The sequence below is a fragment of the Plasmodium reichenowi genome, chromosome 14 (genome assembly GCF_001601855.1).
Source record: "Plasmodium reichenowi strain SY57 chromosome 14, whole genome shotgun sequence".
In the NCBI taxonomy this organism is placed as follows: domain Eukaryota; phylum Apicomplexa; class Aconoidasida; order Haemosporida; family Plasmodiidae; genus Plasmodium; species Plasmodium reichenowi.
In genome coordinates this window covers 1,463,643-1,465,987 of record NC_033659.1, presented here as the reverse complement: position 1 = coordinate 1,465,987, position 2,345 = coordinate 1,463,643, and the positions used below count along the sequence as shown (strand labels likewise).

At 18.0% G+C, this 2,345-nt stretch overlaps 1 protein-coding gene across 1 annotated transcript in view; it reads right to left on the bottom strand.

The window, feature by feature from the left end:
• The window catches only part of PRSY57_1436300 (N-acetyltransferase, putative), a gene marked incomplete at both ends in the record, with an annotated part of 2,604 nt that extends 538 nt beyond the window's left edge, over positions 1 to 2,066 (bottom strand). The window contains 2 exons of the mRNA XM_012909962.2: positions 234 to 1,802; positions 2,009 to 2,066. Coding sequence (XP_012765416.2) covers positions 234 to 1,802; positions 2,009 to 2,066 — 1,627 coding nt within the window. The remainder of the gene's footprint in view (positions 1 to 233; positions 1,803 to 2,008) is intronic.
• Positions 2,067 to 2,345: the final 279 nt, after the last annotated feature.

Genomic DNA, 2,345 nt, shown 5'->3' with positions numbered 1-2,345 from the left:
TAAATAAATAAAAAAATAAATAAAAAAAAAATAAAAAAAATATAAATAAAAAAAAAAAAAAATAAAGAAAAAAAACAAAATAAAAAAAAAAAAAAAAAAAAAAAATAAAAAAAAAAAAAAAAAAAAAAAAAAAAAAATTAAAAATTAAAAATTAAAAATTAAAAATTAACAATTAACAATTAAAAATTAATATTCTTCCAAGTTGAGTGATTTTAAATCTTTAAGATTATTACCTGATGAATTAAATTTATAAAAATCATCTTTATTAAGTATTTTTGACCATATTAATAAATCACCTCTCATTAGACCTCTCCTAACAATTTGAGATAAATTAAAACCATTTTGCTTAACGAAATATAAGCTATCAGTATTTAAATTATTGGTAAAAACTTTTAATTCATTATAATTTTGTTCATGTGCAAAATTTTCTAATTGAGTTAATAATCGGCTACCAATTCTCATTCTTCTATTATCTTTTTTTACAACCATACGAACAAGTTGTGCAATTGTATTGTCACCTTTAAACGGTACTATACCTACACATCCTACAATTTTTTTGTTTAGGACATTTTTATTCAAATCTTCTTCATCCTGTACTTTACAATTAAATATATTTCTTCTTATTTCATTAAATCCTGATGAAACATTTCTTTTTGTTTCCATAAAGTGTCTATTTGATATTTCACTTATATTAAATAATAGTTTATTTTTTTTTTCGTTAGAACAATTTTCATTATTATCTTTATCATCATTACTACTTTTTTTATTTTTAAAGATATTAAATTTACTTAATTGATTATTATTATTATTATTATTATTGTTATTGTCTTTATTTTGTTCATTACATGTGTCATTATTATTTTTTTCTTCACCCACATTCTGTGTAGATGATGGATCTTTCAAATTTTCTTTTACATTATCTTTTTGATTTTCACTGTTGTTATTAATTTGATCATTTGATTTATAATATAAATTATTATAATTAGAGTTATTATTATCAGACGTAAAATTAGAAGTAATCTCTTTTTTATTATCTTTATTTTTATTATTATTATTATCTTTATTATTATTATTATTCTCTTTATTATTATTATTATCTTTATTATTATTATCTTTTTTATTATCCTTTTTATTATCCTTTTCGTTATCCTTTTTGTTATACTTTTTATTATCTTCTTTATTATTGTTAATATTGATTTCCTTATTTTCTTTCACATGATCTAATACTTTATTTTGTGTCTCATTATTATATTCATTATTTTCTAAATTATGTTTAAATAATTTTTGATCCATTTCTCCACCCTTTTCATCTAGGGTGTTATTATTATTTCCTTTATTATTATTTGATAATAACTTTTCTTGTTCTTCTTGTTCTAATATAATTTTTTCTCTTTCATGTATATCACTACACGTTGTTCGGCTAGCTGAACCAAAATTATTATCATAAACTTCAGCTACCCAAAAATTACATCCTTCCACGTTAATGTAACTCTTATATAAATTTTCCAAATCTGGGCAATCTTTTCTTATATGATTTAAGAATTCTAACTTGGCTCTTATATATAAATATATTAAAAATATTATAAGAAAATAAAATATTTTTTTTAAATCCAAAAAAAATATATAATTTATTACTATAATAACTAATAAATCATAAATATGTTGTATTGACCAATATATAACTGCTGGTAAAGTTAAAGAATTAAAATGATCATACAACAATTGTCTCACTTCATTTATGTCTCTTTCTTCTAACTGCCTGATTGATACTATCGCTTCCGGAAATTTTCCTTTATGCTTGTCTGTTCAGAGGGCAAAAAAAAAAAAAAAAAAAAAAAAATTAAAAAGGATAAAAATTATATATATATATATATATATATATATATATATTATAATATATATGTTTTCCATAAGTTTTACACTTTCACATGAAAAGGTTATTCTTTAAATTTACATATTATATATATTATATATGTATGTTTTTTTTATTTATTCAATATATAATTACTCATCAAAACATGAGATATAGTATTAGGTGTATTCTCTTTCTGCTTAAATATATTCATCCTTCCCTTCTCTATATATTTATATTAAATTATATTTTATTTATTCTATTTTAATTTTTATTTTTTTTATTTTTTATTTAATACAAGAAATCTTTTCCTATATTAAAAATAGAATATTCATATGAACAAATAAAAAAAAAAAAAAAAAAAAAAAAAAAAAAAAAAAATATATATATATATATACCTTTTTGAAATCCATTTATACATCCATAAAAAAAATGAAAATATATTTTTTCACTGTACTTTTATTATATATAATAATTTAAATTTAAAAATTTT